The following is a 21125-nucleotide window of genomic DNA, read 5'->3' as shown; positions in this document are numbered from 1 at the left end:
GAGTGTCGTATTTTTCGTGTGTGTGTGTGTGTGTGTGTGTGTGTGTGTGTGTGTGTGTGTGTGTGTGTGTGTTCATTTAAAAGATAAACAAAAGAGCAATCTGCAATCCACTGTCATTAAAGACCCAGAGAGATTTATGTATTTGACCCTCGTCATATTTAAATGGCAGCATAAATAAAGTTCTCTTGAATTGTTGTTGGAGGATGGCAGTGTATCTGCAAGTCTCAACTAGACATGCTATTGCAGAAACCACATGAATACTGTAGCTTGCCAAGGTATAATCTATTCATAATTTAAAGTATAAGACTTGCATGCTGCTAACAAGAGGTATCTGACTACATTGCAGCTACTGTATTGTTGCATGAATGTACTGTATATGTACTTACTGAATTGCCCCCCAAAAATGCTTCAGTTTAGCAGTAGATGTTACTGAAAAAAAGATATGTTATTGTATAAATATATATTATAAATCATAAATAATAGAATAATATATAATTCATATAAATAGTTATCATAATTAATAATTAATCGTTTAAATAATAATAAAAGTATTTACATAAATAAAAATTTACATTATTAAATTAAATTATTTAAATGTGAATATAGATTATATAAATTATATTTTATATTAAAATATTATAAAGAATACAAAATTATATGAATATGTAATTATATAATCATTATAAAATATTATATAATTATATAGGAGCATCACTGGCTAATTTACATAAAATATATAATTTTGTACAAAAAGAAAAATGTAAAATATGTGGGTGTAAACAGAAAATAATAAGTTGTTTGCACCAGATTTCAAAAGAATCAATGAAAATGAATGAATAAATTATTTTATTTTTTATAGCAAAATATACTGTAATATAACATTACAATAATTAGATATAAATTATATATTAAAATACATACTAATATACAATACATAATGTGATATAGTCAAATTAACATTAAATGTATGGTATTTTAAGTGCTGTTTAATTAGTTCATTTAAAAAAAAAAATCTGATCAAACTGATTCACAAAAATGAATCAGACTTACCAATGCAATGTAAAGCATGCAGTAAAACATGTAGTTGAATTAGTAGTACAACTACATTTTGTTAGCTACTCCCCAACAGCTGATGATCAGTGAATTGTGCAGACAGAAGTGTGATGGTGGAAGTGAGGTAATGGACATCATAAAATTGAGTTGTACAAGGTGTGCTGCACATTTCATAGATTTTTTCCCCACCCCCGTTTTCTCTCCTCCTTTATGTGGAGGGAATAAAAGCCATCGGAAGAGACTTTCATCTCGGTAGGCCCATGCGACAGCTAATCTTTCCCTCCTCTGCAACAACATTTCCACTCCAGTTCCTATCCACTCCAGATGTATTTGCTCTCCGCACCTGCTCGTGTCCCGTTAAGATTTAAACGGCAAACACAGAATGCCCAAGATAACCTGCACGCAAGGGGCTTTTGGAGACACTTTACTCCCTCGACATTATTTTAAAAGAGCAGATCTGAGCGCTCTGCCGCCGCTCGAGAGAGACGCGATTATCTGTTGCGATCCCTCTGCGACGCACCGCGGCCATTCATCTCTTAGACACACACACACACACAAAGGCCTGATCTGAATTTAAGGATTTTGGCAGGTCTGACTGTAGCATCTGCGTTGTGACTCTGATGAATCGCTCTGTCGTATGGAATCCTGCAAATCCTGCTCTTCGTCAAAGGCATTACTATATATCACTGCACCCTTTTTGATGCAGCACATGTACGTCTGCTTTCTTTCTGACATATTGCAAGTCTTTAAACATGCTTGGAGTCTGTAGTTATTGACTCATTAGGGGTTTTTTGTGTTTTTCTTGTAACATTTTCCTCAGTTCTCAGTTATGTTTCAGTTAACTGTCAGTCTGACTCTCGAGTCTGTCTTGAGAGGAACAAAAATAGACAAATGAGGTCATTGTGGACATACAGGAAGAGTAGCGTTATTACAAGAATGTGCATATCAGCTCTTTTATTTAGCTAGACTAGGAAGAATTTGATGAGATTTTTAATTTACTGTTTTGGCAAAGCTAAACTCAGTTTGACAAAGGCCTGATCTGAATTTAAGGATTTTGGCAGGTCTGACTGTAGCATCTGCGTTGTGACTCTGATGAATCGCTCTGTCGTATGGAATCCTGCAAATCCTGCTCTTCGTCAAAGGCATTACTATATATCACTGCACCCTTTTTGATGCAGCACATGTACGTCTGCTTTCTTTCTGACATATTGCAAGTCTTTAAACATGCTTGGAGTCTGTAGTTATTGACTCATTAGGGTTTTTTTTGTGTTTTTCTTGTAACATTTTCCTCAGTTCTCAGTTATGTTTCAGTTAACTGTCAGTCTGACTCTCGAGTCTATCTTGAGAGGAACAAAAATAGACAAATGAGGTCATTGTGGACATACAGGAAGAGTAGCGTTATTACAAGAATGTGCATATCAGCTCTTTTATTTAGCTAGACTAGGAAGAATTTGATGAGATTTTTAATTTACTGTTTTGGCAAAGCTAAACTCAGTTTGAGACATTTGGACGTTTTTCTCTGGATACAAAAATGAGAAATAAGTCTTTAGAAGTATTTTTTTATATTTGCTGATTAAGAGAAAGAAATGGAGATATTACTGATCACATTTTGGGATTTTTGAGACTTAAATAATATATATATATATATATACACTACTGGTAAAATAGCTTGTTAAAAGTTGTAATGTTTTGTAAGAAGGCTCTTGTGCTCACCATGAATGCATGTATTTAATCAAAAATACAGTAAACAGTATTACTGTGAAATATTACAATTTAAAATATTTAAAATAACTCTTTTATATTTGAATATTTTAAAATGTAATTTATTCCTGTGATGCAAAGCTTACTCCAGTCTTCAGTGTCACAAGATCCTTCAGAAATTATTCTAATATGCTGATTTTTATATAATTATCAATGTTAAAAACATAAAACAATAATCAATGTTTTGTGGAAACTGTGGTACATTGTACTGATCACATTTTGGGATTTTTGAGACTTAAATAATATATATATATATATATACACTACTGGTAAAATAGCTTGTTAAAAGTTGTAATGTTTTGTAAGAAGGCTCTTGTGCTCACCATGAATGCATGTATTTAATCAAAAATACAGTAAACAGTATTACTGTGAAATATTACAATTTAAAATATTTAAAATAACTCTTTTATATTTGAATATTTTAAAATGTAATTTATTCCTGTGATGCAAAGCTTACTCCAGTCTTCAGTGTCACAAGATCCTTCAGAAATTATTCTAATTTGCTGATTTTTATATAATTATCCATGTTAAATACATAAAACAATAATCAATGTTTTGTGGAAACTGTGGTACATTTTTTCAGGATTCTTTGATGAATAGAAAGTTAAAGAGAACAGCATTTATTTGAAAAATAAATATTTTGTGACATTATAAAAGTCTTTACTGTCAATTTTCATAACTTTAAGAAGTTAAAAAAAGAATAAAATGTTTTGTTTTTTTATTGAGATCTCTTCTAAAATTCTGAGTGCCACTAGAAGCACTAAACAGTATTGCTAAAAAGAATAATTGTTTTTTAAAACTATGTTTCCTGTCTGTCATTGGTCAAATAACCTCATAGTCCCACCCTAATCTCATCCCATTGGTTGAGCCAGTGATAATACTAAAACAAACACAGTTTTGATGGTGTCATAGTGTTTAAATTTTTCTAAGGGAATCAGTCTACAAATGTCTTATAGTTGTCTGAATATTAAGCTGGGGCTGGAGAAATGTTTTAACATTCTGGTATTTTATACAAATGCATTTCATTTGACCTCTTGATGTAATGACCCTAATTGGTTCCCTCTCAGGTCAGTAAATCTGGACCCTCAGGACGGGACGGGCTGATGTATATTAAACACAGTAACTGTTTGCATTCTGCCTGTCAGGATTCTATTATGGAGCATGCGGCGCTCCTTGTTCTGATACAGTGGTAATTTAAAGAGCGTCTTAATTGACTTGATTTCTTCCTGCATGCACCGCAGTGAGCCTTGTTGCTTTATTGGGCCACACACAATGCACCAAGTTCAATTTTACCATTCATAATGAATGCAGTCGTGCCATTCAAATGCAGCCATAAGCACACAGCAGATAAGAATTTAATTAAATGTAGATTAAAACCAAACAGGAAAACACACTCGCTGATAATTTTTTATCACATCCCCTGGTCATATTTTTTTTTCTCCTCCTTCGCACTTTCAACTTGTTCTTCCTTGGGCTACAGGACTCTCTCTCTCTCTCTCTCTCTCTCTCTCTCTCTTTCTGTCTCCCTCTATCGCTTTGCGAAGCTGTGAAAGTGGAAGCACCTTGCGCATCTTGCTCTTGGTGCCCTGAGATTGAATAGAAATGTGAGACGGGGAGCGTCGCAGGTTTAATCAGCGGAGGGAAGGAGAAATGAGGGGCAGGAGGAGGAGGGGACAATCACAAACTTAACATGAGCCGAATTACACGCACAAACAAAATGTCATAGTGACACGTCTGCTGTTTCTACTGGCTGGGAAAATGCGACCTCAGCACGTGTGTAAAGGGGGTAAAGTGTGTTTTAACTATATGAAACGTAAAATAAAGCTAAATAAAAAAGCGAAATAAAGCTTATTGCTTTTATAAAATGGTTATTCCATGCGTAGTAAGGTTTCACAAAATAAAACAGAGCAAATAAAGTGTAATGATATTAATAAAAACATTATTCTTCCGCCAAACAATGTAGTTCCTCAGAAACGGTTGTGGTTCCAACAAAGTGGTTGCCGAGTAATTTACAACAGCTTTGAACGCGGCTCAACCAATCAGAATCAAGGACCGGAACTATCCGTTTTATAATATCTATTTTACACTGACGCATACCTGCAAATGCAACGTGCATGTTTCTGTCATTTTGGCATGAAAGCATCATGATTTCACATGAACAGTGGCTCCAAAAAGTATTTTGACATGTTATATTATACTTTTGTGTGTGTGTGTGTGTGTATATACATGCACATATATAAATAGATTTTTTTTCTCATATATAATGTAGTTATATATAATTAATTATAATAAAAAAAAGAAATATATAATATATAAATACATTAAAAATATGTAATTCTGAATTCTAAATGTATTTATTTTTTTGTGAGACATGTATATAATATCTTTAACCTATTTTTTTAACTAACATTTGACAACCAGAAATGTCCTACATTTTTTGTCTTCAAATTTGTCATGACAACACATACAATGAATTGTATAATTAAAAGCTTTTGTTGTTGTTAAATTGTTTGCTGTTTACCGTTACTATTTCAAAAAATTTTTGTTTAAAGTTCAAATTCTTTATTAATATCTTTCTTTTTAATAAATGACACTCGGTTTTGTTATGTAATGCAATGATTCAGCAATTTTTAAGCATGTGTGAAATGCACAAATACTTGTACACTGTATATGAAGTGAATAAAAACAATTTATAATAAATTGTCTTATTTGCTGTATTTTCACAACAATATAAACATATTAACCGTTGCGTTTTATGCAACTCAAAGGATTAAATCTGCATAAATGTTATGAAATGTTGAGTGTTTTCACTGGACTTGCACGAGGCGTTTAGCAGATGTTTTGCACTCATTAAAATCTTCCTGTATTCAGCATATCCTGAGCTGCAGAGTATGTTTGTGCCTGGAAAAAGCAGAACGTTCCCCATCTGGCGCATTTATCCCTGTAAATAGTTTGGGATATATTTGGGTATGTTTTTGACACCTTTCCAAACTATTTTGCCATTTTGTGTCATTTTCCAAAGTGTGCTGCGAAGTGAAGCCTTTCAGCGCATATCGAGAAGTTTTAATGATGCTGTAGACATCAGCAGGAAGGATTTTCATTTCAAAACAGTCCCTTTACCGCTTTATTTCTTCTCCTGGGACGACTGTCTTGCCACGCACACACACACACACCAGCTGAAATGGGCACACCCTGGCACAGCGTTTCCACCAGTGCCCGTTCCACGTTTGCTGTGGATGCCAGGGCTGGTGTGTGCTGCGGCGAGACCCAGCGAATCTGTTCCACTCTATTACCCTCGTGCCTGCCGCCCACCTTTACTGTGGGGAAAAGAGCAATTTCCTGTCGCAGTCTGTTTGATCAAGTGTTAAACCCTTATGATCAATAGAGAGACAGATGTCAGCTCCAGATGGCCATGTGGCAGTACCTGGGGCAGTGGACAGGCCGTGCCAGGACGACAGCATGGCACTGTGCAAGGGCAGCAGTGTCCTCCCTCCGCACCAGCCGACAAACACAATTAGATCCTTTAGCCGCTGACTGTTTATTTCAGACGCTCGAAGCGACGGCGGACGTAATTAGCTCATGCTTTGCGCAATATGTGGAATTACAGAAGAGTCGTGGTGCAGGCGTTCGGGTTTCTTGGGTAGGATTGTACAGTAGGTGATGTCTTTCTGTGCCATTGGCATTATGACAAAAATAATCTGCCTTCAAACAGGTTCCCGAACACTCTCTCATCCGCCATTGGTCAGACAAACAATGAGTCTATGGTTTACTACAGGGGTTCACAAACTTTTTTTTTGTCAACAGAACCCCTTGGATGCACTGGTTATTAGGAACCCAATCAAATGTATTATTATTATTATTACATTTGATTTGGTTCCTAAGCAGATGATGATGATAAATATTTTTGTTGTTTTAACTCTAATTACATTTTATTTATATATATATATATATATATATATATATATATAACCATTGTTCATTACAATTGTACTGTAAATGTATTATTATTATTATTATTATTATTATTTGTTTAGGAACCTAATCAAATTGAATCATTTATTAATAATAATAAATTATTAATAACAATTATTGTTTTGTATAGTTATTTTTTGTTACAAAAAATGTATCCAGAAATGCATTACTGTAAATTACAATAGTACCACGAATATTTGATCATTATAATGGCAGTTTTATTTTACGCTACAAGTTATAAATTTGTATCTTACATTTTACTTTAAACATCCTTGTGCTTTTATTTTGGCTGAAAATCAAAATGTTGTAAATGTCCGCCCACAAAAATGATGGAAATTACACAAATGTGTAAATAAAGTGAACCTAGCACATGCTGCGTTCCCAAGTGAACGTTAAACTTGCAGTACATGCGGAGATGGAGTTTTGCTGCATTTACTGTGAACACTGCCATGTTTCTCTTTAAAACAAGCAGAGCATCTATACAGTTATTTAAATAAATGATGGCCTTTGTTTTGATAATTGCACTAATGAATATAGCGACTATCGGGCAGCCCCTTTTATTTATTTTAATTTTACATTGAATATTATTCTTTACTAGCGTTTCATCAACACACAAACCCCCTGCAGTTCCCTCAGGAACCCCCAGGGGTTTGCAAACACGCATTTGGGAAACCTGGTTTACTGTATTATAATAAAAAAGACACGCCTTATCCTCAAACGCCTCTTTTCCCTGAATGCACTTCCACTACGAGACATCTTTGTCAGCTCTCCTCCTGCGATTTGTCCATGTCGCAGCGATCTGTCATCTTCCAAAATGGTTGACAGGTGCATCAATCTGGCTCAATCTCCCACGAAAAAGCGCCACTGCCAGACGGCCCGAGTCGAGGTTTCCAAAGAGGAGAAGGAGCCATTTTTCCAGGCCGTGCATTTGCATGAGGGCAAGCGTCCATGGGCCCATGTGGCATGGGGACGGAGCCATGTTGGAAGAGAGCGGTCCCGCTGGAGCCCGGCCGTTCACCTGCTCCCCAGCGTGGAGCATGCTGGGAAGCGGACGCGGGCCACCGACCACAGCTGGGGGTCTGCTGCGCAGCTCAACACTACCGCTCCCTGCTGCCACGAAGGCGTGACGTCCCATTAACGCTGATGGTCAAGACGGGTGGCATGTGTGTGTCCCTCCCAGCGGGGGCCGCAGTAAACACATGTCGACTAGCCGCAACCAATACGCAGTAACCTGACGAAGTGAGCACTGCTCTCGGTGAGAACGCTCTCTTTTACTTTTGAGTGTTTCAAATCTGCAATCAGAATATTAACAAGATTTTTTACCACGAGTGAGCTAATCTATGCCGCTTCCCATGAAAAGTAGATCAAATTCTATTTTAATTTTTTTCCATAATAATGCATGTACACAAAATGTGTCATTTCAAGCCAAATATATTTATTTTCCGCTGCGGGATGCTTGCTTTTCATCCAAAAATGCTTTTGCAACATTCATGTGATGTGTAAACAGAGTTTGGGCTTGACGTTAAACTGATGAGCGGATGTGTTTTTAATGCTAATTCTCATCACAGCTGTTGCTGTAAACACAGTAAATTAAAGCTTTTGTCAGTGGGATTCTCAAATCGGCAAATGAAAAGTACTTCTAAAGGGATTTGTCAAAATCGGCTTTTAATCATTAAATAAACATCACATTTTGACTATTATAAATCATTCAGTATTATAAACACATTTCTGTATCTGATGGGACTTAGAAACCTGTAGTGTTTTGAGCTGGAATTTATAATATTGACAAGAAATTTCATATTTCTTTTGTTCTGTCATTCCAGATAGTCAGGAATTACTGTACTCTCTCTGCCATAGTCTACTATATGATACTGCACTAATGCAATACTTCACACCACAACGTAACAGTGTACTATACTACTCTACACAGTACTATACTGCATTACATTAATGCATATATTTTATACTTTTTATGCTAATATCACTACTGTCATTTTATTTACTTGAACTCGTCCACAAATGTGCATCCCATCTGCAAAGAATGTAAGCATGTGTACAATAATTTATATTTGTGCTTCAGAAAATACTGTAAAACAGTCACTACAAGACAATGAAATGGTTGAAACGCTTACAAAAAAAACTGTCTTTTCGGGAAAACAAGGTAGTTGTGTGTCTGAGATTGGTCTCCTGTGGTTTTGGGATGAGCAGAGTGAGCTCTGATAGGTCAGATCTATATTACAGTATGGAAACAGTGCCCCCTTATGGCCATACACAGTGATTGTTGACATTGAGACAGAACATATCAGTTTGATGGCTTATCAGTAACACGACTCTATTATTTAGACTTGTTGTATTGTTTTTTTTTTGGTCTTCATAATTAATTACTTAGGTTCGAAGTGTAGATGTGCATTCACAAGTAGTTCAAAATTAGTGTCAGCAAAGCAGTACCTACAGTATTTCATTGCTGTACTGAGTTCTGAGTTCTAGGTCTTAACCAGGCAAGGTTTTTCAAAGCCAGCATGAAATACAACCCATTTTACTTCCATAATCTGATGCATTTCCAAGTGAAACACAATACTCAACTAGAAAGAATGTAGGGAGGGAATTGATTGCATCCAATGGGAATTGATTGAATTGGAAATTGCTCCACGTGGTAAACCACTTACACTCATTATGACTATAACATGCTTTAATAAAGCAAAAAGTATACATTTTTTTCATTTTATTTTGATTTTGAAACTTATTTTGTTGGTCGTTTTAGGACCTCTGTGTTTGTTTCCTTTTCATTCAGGATTTAAATTGGAACATCTATTTCTGAGGACAAAAAATGAGCAACTATTCAGTCTTTGCTGCTATTAGATCATTTTTATGCCTTTTATTCTGATATAGAGACAAAACTGAAAGTCTTTTATGTTTTTAACTACTTGAAGTCTAGAGGTCTCAAAATACTTCATACTTGACTTTTAGCAGCTTGCTAGTAAAGCTAAAGTTATGAGATGCATTGTTCTGTTCTAATAACCAATAATTTTTTTAAATTTTAATTAATAATTTAATTAAATTTTTGCTCCAGATGTAGTGAATGAATTACTGAACGTCTGAAGGTGAAAGCCTCCTGATCTTTCTGGAAGGATGACATACAATTTAAACATCAAATACACCTTTATTGTCATAAAATATAAAGGATGCATTTGCCTTCCTTTGCCCCAGATTCATTTTTGGCAGTGTCATTTCTGGCGTAGCGTTAAGGTTTGTGCGCCACACTGCCGTTACGGCCTCTGATGCAGCCGTTTGTCTGGACAGATGGGAGAAACAAACACGGATATGTTTAACTATGCATTTTACAGCAAACTATTAAAGTCTTTCACTATTTACACATGCAAACATTTGAGTAGCTGTCCTCTGGCCAGTTCATTAGCCAACCCTTCTGTCGGCTTTTGCCACGAAAAGACAGAAAGAGAAAACAAACGAGAGCTAAAAAGGCTTGTTTTGTGCTTTTGCAACACGCTCGATCTTTTAAAGTGATCATTCAAAGTGCTTGTGCCCTGCGTTAGGCGCCTTTGAGGGCTTCGGTCTGCGGCTCATCCTGGTGCGTCTGATTAGAATGGCACAGACTTACACATGTAATTGCATAATGCTGAACCCTCCTGTAATTCCTTTATGTGAACATCTTTAAGTAAGTGTTTAAAAGCATCATTAGTGTGAACGAGGGGGGAGTTTGGGCCGCGAAGACGAGCCCGCGCTAGTGGATTCTATAGCGGGAGATTGTATGAAAAGAAGTTATCTGGACTGTGTACAGGATACCGGGTTTTGATTGTTTTAATGAAGCAGCTGGCTTATTGTGTGTCCTTAATTCCTCCATTGTTTTTGGAATATGTCATAGTTCTTTATTCTTTTATCAGGTGCGCTGCAGGAGGACAGAGACAATAGGCTTCATTGCGACTGCGTTGGCCGCGGCACAAAGGCCTTCTGCTGCAGACAGCTCACAGGCGAAAGCAGCACAGCGCTGGCTACGCTTTTCAGCCGGGGTCCCGTGTCTCCTGAGCATGCACTCTCGCTTTAGGGCCACCCATCGACCTGTGTATTTCAGTGTGTGAACTTCCAATGGCACAGACAGGAAGTCTTCATCCCAACTGTGAATGTTCTTCAAGTTGGACTTTTTGACCCTGCGAGCACCTTGAGTTGAGGAGGAGAATCAGTTGGAAATGTTTCTACACTGATTGCCCACACCTGCGAAGGGTTCGAGCCAGCCTTTTGTTCATCACTGCATGAAGTTAGGCTTTGTTTGACATAGAATATTGGCATATTACTCTTATTATTTCTGCAGTATTTAAAAGACTCCCATTATGCTGCACAGTATGCTAATTTTCTACTGCTTTTGCCAGAAATGTACAGTATACAAAATACATTCCCTTTATCCCACAATGCAAAGCGCTTAAGTTGAACTGTCATTTCCAGAGTGATGGACAAACTGGAAGTAACATCATTGCTTTTTTTCCTCTCTATTATCTCGACTGTCAAAAGTTAAGAATGTTTTAACAAAATGTTATTAAAAATGCAAACATTTTATATCCAAGATGATAATGGGCTGCTGTGCTTTTTAACTGGTAGGTTGCAAGCATGTTCTGATAGGGTCACATTATTGTAGGGGAAATGCTAAATACTAATAATTAAAAATGCAACTAACCATATAATTATGGATAGCACCTAAAATCAGCATTTAATAGGCAGGAGAAAGCATTTCCCTTATCTTTTGCTGTTGAGGTCAAAGGTCATCCATCCAGTGTACAGTATTTTCATCTGCCATTAGTTGCTGAAAGTATGAAAACATCAACGTTTATAGAAATTTAGGAACTACATTTTGATTTTAAATAATATAGAGATTTTTTTCATATTTTAATATTATATATTATATTCCCATTATATTTTGATAAAAAAAAAATGTCATTATAATCATTTAGAATTTGCTGATATTTGTTGACAATATTAATAATATATTTATTATCCAATTTTTAAAGCATATTCTTATTTTATATTATACATTGTTTTTATTGTTAACTGTGAAACTAAAACAATTATTAACAATTATTATTAACAATTTTTTTAATTTGTTGATGAAAACCTTAAACTGAAAAAAAATCATATATGAAAATTAAAATTGTCCCTTAAGTTGAAATTTGAGTACTAATTACCATATATATATATATATATATATATATACTAATATAAATGAGAAAAGCACTTTAAAATTAAAACTTTAAATATAAACATAAAAGCTAATTCTAAATATTAATAAATACTGCAATATTATATAAACAATACTAAAATAACACTTGTATGATACTGTGCGTAATGCGTTGGATTGCCATTTGATGTCTGATGTAGAATCTTAAAACCTGAAGCAAAACGAGTTGAAAAGCACTGCTGTAAAACTCACCTCGCAGCCGCAAAAACATCCGCATTGGAGAAGGACATGACAGCAACACTAATATTGTTCTGATTTTTATTGCACCTTATTTCTGGGCAGTCTCAAAGTTTGCCAGTGATCCGTTTTGACGCCACAACTCACGGGCCATCCCACAATGCAGCAGTGCCCTGCATACATCACATATCTGCCTTCTTTTCTAGTGCAAGTAATGAGTTCTTCATGCAACTTCCAGCAGTACTCTGAGCAGGCAGAGGTGACCTGCGCCCTCCTGCTGGTGCAGGTGACAGTTTTGATCTGCGCTGATGGCGACGGCAGTTTTTGTTATTTTAATTAGGAGATAAGGAAGGAGAGAGCCTCTCCAGGCAGTGTGTGGTGTGTGACAGGATCCCGCTGATGAAGAGGACCCGTCTGAAGAGCGTGTCTCCCCGCTGCAGATTCACACCATGATAAGCTGCTCTTTCAGGCAGCATTTCTAACACAGAAGCTTTCGCAGTCAGCGCCTGCATAGAAAGCCATTTATTCTCCAACTTTCTTCTTTTTATATATCTCAACTGATTGTATGATATCTTTCATTTTTGAGCACCCCTTGAAAATACAGTGATTATTAAATCATTTCATCCTAAGATTTCTCCTTAAATGTGTGCTTGTTAGCTTATTTTTATTAAACAGCTAGTTGTCCAGAAGAGTAGTTGAATAGTCAATGAGTCAAATGACTCGCACTGTGCAGTGTCATTCTTTCAGAATGTTTTCAGGAATTACATTCCCTTTCTTTTTCACTCCTTACCTTTCCAACAGCTGCTCTGAAAGTGCAGCTCATCTTCATCATCATCTCTGAAGCTCCGTCAGTGTGTTTGCACATCTCTAACTGAGAGCTTTAATTAATTGTCCAGCTTCCCTACTGAAACAATGTCCTAATTCTGCCATTTAGCATCTGCATATCATAGTTTGTTGTTATCTCAGAAGCCAGATTTCTTTGTAAATAATCATATTTAAAACTTTAATCTCTTGAATGGCAAATGAAGTGTGTCTGAAATCCATCCGTGTGCGATGATAAATGCTATCTGAGCTTAAACCCTTCACTGACTTCCCGTCTATCCCTCCCTTCTTTTCTTTTCTGAATGTATTCGTTATCTCAGAAGCCAGATTTCTTTGTAAATAATCATATTTAAAACTTTAATCTCTTGAATGGCAAATGAAGTGTGTCTGAAATCCATCCGTGTGCGATGATAAATGCTATCTGAGCTTAAACCCTTCACTGACTTCCCGTCTATCCCTCCCTTCTTTTCTTTTCTTTTCTGAATGTATTCAGAGTGTTTGATCTGAACTGAAATGTTAGATGTACAGTAGACCGTAAATATTGACCATCCCTTTAGAGCAACATGATTAATTAAAGATGAAGTGCGTAACATTATGAAAATTGCAAAAAAGAGTGATTTGTTTTGTTTTGTTTCCTGAATACTCCCCAAATTCCTTTAGTTGGACAAATGTTGTTTTATGGTCATTTTCCAACAAAACTTTTTTTTTTATGAATTTAAGGCTGTCCTGTGTGGCATTTTCCTTTTTAATTATAATACCTGTATAATTTCCAATAAACTTAGCGTTTGATGCAAAAAGTAAATAAGTGTGTTTAATGTTTTTAAAAGAAGTCTCTTATGATCACCAAGGCTGCATTTATTTGATCAAAAATACAGTAAAAACAGTTGAATATTATTACAATTTTAAATAACAGTTTTCTATTTTAATATATTTTAAAATGTAATTTATTCCTGTGAAGACACAGATGAATTTTCAGCATCATTACTCCAGTCTTCAGTGAAATCATTCTAATATGCTGATTTAGAAACATTTTGAAAACAGTTGCTCTGCTTAATATTTTGTTAGAAACCATAATACATTTCTTTAAGATTCTTTGATGAATAGCAAGTTCAAAATAACATTTATTTGAAATAGTTTTACTATGCTGCAAATGATTCGCATGTATAATGCGGAAGGAGAGAAGTACACATTTCATCTTTTAAAAATCAGGAGTAATTCATTCTCTTTTAACTTTATTTAAATGCATCATAAAAACTGATCAAACTACTCCGTTTAAATTAGTTTTTACATGTGAAACATTTGCATACTTTTGAAACTTAAGTGTCTAAATGCAGCAGTGATAATGTGTGTTTTCTTGTCTCATGCAGGTGGTCAGTTGTGGTGCACCACGACCAAGAACATGATGGAAGGCGAAGAGCTGGTGGCATTCGCAGTGGACTTTGACTCTCGATTGCAGGCGGTCAATCACATGTCTCTCGGTGAGGGCATGTACCCAGCACGCCTTCTGGACACCATCCAGCTCCTGCCCCAGCAAGCTGCCATGGCCTCCATATTACCTACAGCTATAGTCAACAGTAAGCCCTGCTTCTGTTTACACACAAGCTCAATAACTGTCCACAGGCATCATAAACATGTATGCATTTAATCAAAACTAATAACTGTCAACATACTTTTACAATGAGGCCGTACGGTTGAGTCTCGCTGTAAAACTTGGCCACAATATTGCCGCATATGGGGTCTCACCTGTTCCCGCGGCTGCACTGTTGAGCTCTCCAACCAATCGTTTGAGCCAGTTCAGAATGTGTTACACACACACCTATTAAACTGAAAACAGAGGATGCTGGAGTTATTCACAGATTAAGCTCTGCTGGAGGAACGTGATGTTCTGCCCTTCAGTTTAGGGGTACAGTAAACATATTTGGACTCTGACCAACCCTGTAATTGCAAAATTCAAGCCATTTGCAAATACTTTGTTTGTTGACTTTATCAGGGAAGTCTAGAGTTCAGCTTGACACAGAGGATGCTGCTAGCAGATGGTGCAATGTTTTCATTTGCCCTTGAGGAAAGGGCACAAGCCTACTGGAATCATCTCTGTTGCCATGCAACATCACAGCAGAAATGTCATTTAAAACTGTTATTTGAGCCGTGCATGTGAACTGATCATTCAGACGTCCCAAACACTCCAGACGTATATCCTATAGGAATGGAATTTGTAAGGAATTGCACCATTCCTCTCTCTTCTACTTCCACTTTTGAAGAAGTATGAAAAAGAAATGCCATTCCATAACGAAATGTTGAGAATTTCAATAATAAATGAACTTCTTTGCAAAAGGTGTGTTTGCACCTTTTGACTTTTAAGTATTTTTAGAGGCCGCATAAATGCTACTGATAAAGCTCATAATGTGTCAAATTAAACACTCAGCAGAACTGTTGTAGGTTTGCCTTCACATGCCTGTCTCTGTGTTTCAGAGGACATCTTCCCCTGTAAAGCGTGTGGGATATGGTACAGGAGTGAGAGGAACCTTCAGGCCCACCTGATGTATTACTGCAGTGGGCGGCAGAGGGAACCTGATAACGTCTCTGAAGAGACTGACGCCAGTTCCCACCAAACTCCCAATATCTGCCCTTTCCCACAATGCAACAAGAGCTTCAGCAACCCTCGTGCTCTGGAGATGCACTTGAGCTCACACAGTGGTGAGTATGATGGTCTCATAAGTTCAATGCATTTTGACAGTTAGAAAAATAGTTATTTCTGACCATCATTGCACATTTAGCTCACTCATCACCCATTCCTTTTTTGCAGCTATCATTTATTCATATCAAATCTTGAATCTTACAGTAAATTATGTTTCGGTTTTGTAAACATATAGTACAAGGGTAGAATATCATTAAATATTAAAATGTTATAAAATTAAACATGTTTTAATATTATTTGAAACCCAGCCAACCTGGACATTAATGATGATGATTGTTATTAGTTTAGTAAAATCTCCCTCAGGAGAAATTTGTCTTAGGCAATCCAGAGAGCAGATCAAACATACAACAATACACTTATTCAATTACACTCCTACACAATCCTAATAATACTCCAACATTACATATTACCCATCACATTACCCTCACCCACAAAACAATTTCAGTCACTTGTTATTTAAAAATCTGATAATGGAATTAAGAGAAAATTTGTACCTATTCATCTCACAATTTGGTACCCTATATCTCCTGCCTGAGGGCATCAGCTCATACTCCTTGTGGAGAATATGGCTTGGTCACCAATAATTTTAAGACTCTGCTTCCTAACAGACCTCTCAAAAATGTCCTCAAGAGAAAGTGAGGACAACATACCAATTATTTTTCCAGCTCTTCTAACCACATTTTGAAGTTGTGATCCAAGTTTAACAGTAAAATTGCCAAAACATATTGTAAAACCATAACATATTATGGATTCAAAAGCTGATCTGTAAAACAATAACTTGATACTTTTATCCATCCCATAAACCTTGAGCCTTCGCAAAAAATGCAGGCGCTGACTAGCTCGTGTACAAACATAGTCCACTTGATGACTCCATTGCAGCTGAGAATCAAAGTAAATACCTTAATACTTATAAGTTGTTACCTGCTCAACTTCCTCCTAATTAACTAAAATTGGACTATGATCACCCACCAACCTCAAAAGATAATTTCTTTAGTTTTTTTAACATTCAACATCAAGTTGTGTTCCTCACACCACTGCACAACCCCTTCTATCTCTAATTTATACATACCCACATCTGAATTCTTTGTCAGCAAACGAAGTATAGCTGTATCATCTGAAAATTTGATAATATAGTTATTTATGTACTGGTTTCTACAATCATTTGAATATAATGTAAAAAGGGGGGGGGGGACTTACGCAGCCTTGAGGAACGCCAACATTTGTGACCAATATATCAGAGAAAGTTGGAATTTATTTTATTTAATATTATTATGATTAATAATAATTATAATGATATTAATAATATTGTTTTATATTATTTTTTTACTATTATTTGTATACACACAAAATAAATACATAGTAAAGATAAATTAATAATAATATATGTCTGTCCTTATTCTATTTCATTGTACTTCACATTCACTGCCATTTTAGGTTGTTTGATCTTCAACAGCCAAAAGCCTGCTTATGTTAATATTAAAATGAACAAATTCTATATTTGCATGTAAAAAATCAAGAAACAATTACAGTTTTAGCAGTTTATTAAGGTTAGATCAAATAATCTTCATCGGGCAATAATGTGCGTCTAGGAAACAGATAGGCAAAATGCTACAGCAGACATGATGTAAAATTAGTGGAAATGCAAGATTAACAAAAACAACTGTCTTTTTTCTTTCTCACAGCTGTTAAAATGGAAGAGTCTCTTCCCCCTGGCACCAGCTTGAAATGCACAATCTGTAACTTCACAGCAGATTCACTCCTTACATTCCAGCACCACATCCTTTCACACCTGTCACAGGCAGCCTTCAGATGCAATCACTGCCACATCAGCTTCCAGAACCACAGGGAACTGCTGCAGCATCAAGACTTACACGGACACTCCGGGAAGACTCACAGGGAGAGCGACAGCGAGAACTCCCCAAGAGGAGGAGAGGAAAGCCTACAGGCGGTACGAGCAGAACTGTCGGGCAGGAAGGATGTGGTTATGCAAAGTCCCAAGAGCATACCTAACAAGGCCAACAGTCCTGATGGAGAACTCGAAAGACCTGAGAAAAAACCTACCCACGGCCTGCAGAAGGGAGAAAGTCACCCAGGAAGCAAGGCTAGTTTCTCTTATACCAGAATCAAGTCGGAACCCTCTAGTCCACGGCTAGCCTCCTCGCCAGTCCAGCACAACGTGGGCCCAACTTTCCCCATGGGTCCATTCCTGTCACAGTTTGCTTTCTCCCAGGACATTTCTGTGGTACCACAAGCATCTGAGATTCTAGCCAAAATGTCAGAGCTGGTGCATCGCAGGCTACGCCATGGAGGGAACAGCTACCCTCCTGTCATCTACAGTCCTCTCATGCCCAAAGGAGCGACCTGCTTTGAATGCAACATCACTTTCAATAATCTAGACAACTACTTAGTTCACAAGAAGCACTACTGCAACAGTCGCTGGCAGCACATGGCGAAGTCTCCAGATTTTTCCAGTGTTCCGGACAAGGTGTCCGATGCCATAAGTCCAAACAGTGGCCACACTTCGGTCGGTATGCTCCCCGGATGCCTTCCATCAGAAACTGACAGTCATCTCGTGACAACAGCTTGCTTGAATTCATCTGTTTTGGATATTATGAACGCTGGTGGGAAAGTGCCAGAAAAAGACCTTCCTGGGCAAGTAAAGAAGGTTACTACACCAACAGGAGTTGAGGAACGGCTCGGCGGAAAACAGCCTGAGGTGAAGAGTCCCAGCACGTCTTTGGTGGATGGTGACAATGACCCAAACAAGACCACCTGTGAAGCATGCAACATCACCTTCAGCCGGCATGAAACGTTCATGGTTCACAAGCAGTACTATTGCGCCACTCGCCATGACCCACCCATGAAACGCATGTCCGCGAAGGTGCCCGCCATGCAGCGGACCATGAGAACGCGCAAGCGGAGAAAGATGTACGAGATGTGTCTACCTGACCAAGAGCAACGGCAGCCCATGGGGCCACAGCCGGGATTCTTGGGCATGCCCACTCTAGGAAATCCCTGTACATCCCAGGAATCGGTAGAAAGTCTGGCTGACCGCTTCCATCCACGATGTGACATCTTTCCAAGCCTTGTCCCGAAACACTTAGATGCTTCTCTTACTGTCTCCAAGCCTATCCTTGCCCACAAAGGTAACACTAGTGCAGACCCACAGGAACTAGATGCTCCGATAGATCTCAGCAAAAAGTGCTCACCTCTTCCTGACAAGTCGTGCAACTCCCCCAAAAGACTCTTGGACTATCACGAATGTACCGTGTGCAAGATCAGTTTTAACAAAGTGGAGAACTACCTTGCCCATAAACAGAACTTTTGCCCTTTTACATCTTCTCAGCATGGCGAGATCGGCAGTCTGGAGCAGCCGATGTTCCCGGGCATCAAGAGCGAAGGCAATAATTCAGAAGACATCTATGATAAGAGTTCTGTGAAATGTGAGAAAAACATTGGCAACAAGTTGATGGTGCAAAACGGAGGCATATTTCCGCCACACCTCGGGCCGGCGCCGGATCAGAAAGCTTTCGGTGATGCATTGCTCATGACTTCGAAAGATGAGAACAAGAACATGTTTTTGCCTCACTGTCTCTATCCTGGAGCAATAAAGAAGATGAAAGGTACAGAGCCAATATCGCCGTATTTCGGGATAAAAAGCAGCGACTACATGGCAGGGAGTCTCGTTATGCAGGGTGAGGCGGCCGAACAGGAGCAAAGCAGCACTGGCGCAGGTGAGACGGGCACAGAACCACCTGCGGCCAATGGCTGCCCCCATCCCGGCAAGGAGCCGCTGCCCCTGCTGCCCAAAAACAGGGGCATGGTGATTGTCAACGGTGGTCATAAAGAGGATCGCCAGACACCAGAAACTCCCCAGCAAGAGAATCAGCCTCACAACACCTCATCACCAGAGGAACAAACCTCTCCCACGTGGGGAGCCGAGAACCCTCCCGACCCAAACGAGAATGTATCGCCCACTTCGAAATCGCCTGTGGAGGAATCCACACCTGCCGGAAAAGGCATAAATGGGTCAGCGCCGCCAGCAGGCAGTGGGAAGTATTGCCGCCTCTGTGACATCCAGTTCAATAACTTGTCAAACTTTATCACTCACAAGAAGTTTTACTGCTCGTCACATGCCGCCGAGCACGTGAAATGAAATTCGCTCTTCTTCCCTCGTCTTTTTTGGGTACACGGTCGTGTCTGAAATAGTGCATCATGCAGTTTTATATACTGCTTGTGGACAATCAAGAGAAGCTTCTTCTTTCGTTATTTGAAGACAAAATGATGAAAAAAAAAATCCAAGTGTAATATTGGTGCCACTTTCACCTTTTATTTATTTTACAATCAGTATTAATAGGAGTAGTGCTCTTAATTTAAATTCAGAGAAAGTTTATATCAGAGTTGTTTGTAATGTTAATGTATAGTCATTTTTGTGTAGCAGACATATTGTTTACAATGTACGTTAGTTTCAAGGAGACAATAGGCACAGATACAAAACTGAAATGCGTTTTAGACCCAACAATAGCTACTGGAGCACTTGTGTATTCTTATTTGCTGGTACAGTTTTTTGTATATGTCAAAATGTCACTTGCAGTATGATTCTCTTGACTTCAGCCTTAAAACAGTTCAGAGGGATAACCAGGCACAACGCTGCAGCTCATGTTTTGGCATATACTATACACATGGCTTTGCATATATGTTGCTGTTTGTCTGTCTTTTCTTCGACTCAGAAGTTGATGTTTAAATGAGGATGGCAGCATTCTTGTATAGTACTTGTATTTCAGTTTGCTGATACACCTTGTTCTCCCTTTTTAAAAATTTGCTCTCACCGCAATACTTTGTAAAAAAACAAATTTTAAAAAAACATAAGGAAAAAAAGGAGGAACAACATTACGGAAAGCAGTATTATAAAGGGGGAAGAGCAGCTATTTCTTACTCCTGGAAAAAAAAAATGAAATTGTACAAAAAGCAGGTTTATCAATGGTGATTATTGATGGGTGGGATGAGACAAGGGAATACTGTAAAAATTATCATTCCAATGTCCTTATGTAAGAAAAATATTTCTTAAAAATGTTGTTGCTATGCATGTATATGGATGGAATAAAATTCCAGATCTGTTGGAAATTTTTATTTTGATGTGGTGTCAATTAAACTTCAATCCTCAGGATAAACAGACCATGTTACTGTCTTCTTTCAGGATGTCTAACGGAAACATTTACAGGTCTCATCAAAAGAGAAACATGTGAATGTGTGTACATTTTTAATAAACTATATAAAAAAAGTTTTTTAAAAATATAAAAAAAATTCAATGCTGCAAATAAATTCCTAGTTTTTTTATTTATCTTTTTTTAAGCAAAATATAATTTCTACATTTACTGGAAATACTGGAGTTAGTACATAAAT

General features: G+C 37.5%; 1 protein-coding gene across 1 annotated transcript in view; it reads left to right on the top strand.

Annotated features, from left to right (window-relative positions):
- LOC107592441 (zinc finger protein ZFPM2-like) overlaps positions 1 to 21017 on the top strand; it is a 163215-nt gene extending 142198 nt beyond the window's left edge. Inside the window, exons 6-8 of the mRNA XM_016281956.1 lie at positions 14395 to 14601; positions 15497 to 15721; positions 17405 to 21017. Of these exons, the coding sequence (XP_016137442.1) occupies positions 14395 to 14601; positions 15497 to 15721; positions 17405 to 19878 (2906 nt within the window). The 3' untranslated portion in view covers positions 19879 to 21017. The remainder of the gene's footprint in view (positions 1 to 14394; positions 14602 to 15496; positions 15722 to 17404) is intronic.
- The last annotated feature ends 108 nt before the right edge of the window (positions 21018 to 21125 follow it).

The sequence above is a fragment of the Sinocyclocheilus grahami genome, unplaced genomic scaffold, assembly GCF_001515645.1.
Source record: "Sinocyclocheilus grahami isolate Dianchi unplaced genomic scaffold, SAMN03320097.WGS_v1.1 scaffold153.1, whole genome shotgun sequence".
In the NCBI taxonomy this organism is placed as follows: Eukaryota; Metazoa; Chordata; class Actinopteri; order Cypriniformes; family Cyprinidae; genus Sinocyclocheilus; species Sinocyclocheilus grahami.
Note: the sequence above shows the minus strand (reverse complement) of the source record. Positions and strands in the feature narration are given on the sequence as shown.